The sequence below is a fragment of the Charadrius vociferus genome, unplaced genomic scaffold (genome assembly GCF_000708025.1).
Source record: "Charadrius vociferus isolate BGI_N301 unplaced genomic scaffold, ASM70802v2 scaffold3726, whole genome shotgun sequence".
Taxonomy (NCBI): domain Eukaryota; kingdom Metazoa; phylum Chordata; class Aves; order Charadriiformes; family Charadriidae; genus Charadrius; species Charadrius vociferus.
Genome location: NW_009648935.1, coordinates 30,986 through 31,585, shown reverse-complemented (window position 1 = coordinate 31,585; position 600 = coordinate 30,986). Strand labels below are relative to the sequence as shown.

The window sequence follows — 600 nt, the reverse complement described above, 5'->3', positions numbered from 1 at the left end:
CCCCCTTCCCCATGCCCTTCCCCATGCCCACCCTGTGCTGGGGGCCACCGGGGCTCACCCCGACCCCTGCCGGCGCACGTACCTGAGTGACCGTCCCTGCGTCCACGAACTCCGGCAGCATCAGCCCCGCGTCCAGGAGGGGGTCTCCGGAAAGGTGCGGGGGGGCCCCTTCCCCTGCGCAGTGAGGAGGGGACGGCCAGGAGGACGCGTTGGAGGCGACAGCCGCGTGTAGCTCCGGGGGGGTCGCTGTCGCAAGGGTGTAGGGGGGCGACCCCCAGGCCCCCATCCCCATCTCGGGAACCCCAAGCACCTCTGGGGGGGTCCCCGCAGCAGACCCACAGGGGGGTGACCCCCAGGGCACTGTCCCCACGCCGGGAGCCCCGTGCAGCTCCGGGGTCGTCCCCGCCATGGGAGGTGACCCCCAGCCCACAGTGCCGGGGGGCGACGCATCCCGCGGGGCCGGGGCCGGTGGGTGCAGGCGGGGGTGCGGGCTCTGGCAGCACCCCAGGCCCTGGGGGCAGAGGGGGCAGTGCCGGGGGGCCGCCCCCCGCCGCCGGGCCAGCGCCTCCTCGCTGAGCCCCAGCAGGGCCGAGAGGTGGG

General features: G+C 76.5%; 1 protein-coding gene across 1 annotated transcript; it reads right to left on the bottom strand.

Moving 5' to 3' along the window:
* Positions 1-82: 82 nt before the first annotated feature.
* Positions 83-598, bottom strand: LOC104288526 (mesoderm posterior protein 2-like; the record flags this gene model as incomplete). The annotated part of the gene is made up of 1 exon (XM_009887344.1): positions 83-598. A coding segment is annotated over one exon (516 nt), but the record flags the coding sequence as incomplete, so codon positions are not given.
* Between the last annotated feature and the right edge of the window lie 2 nt (positions 599-600).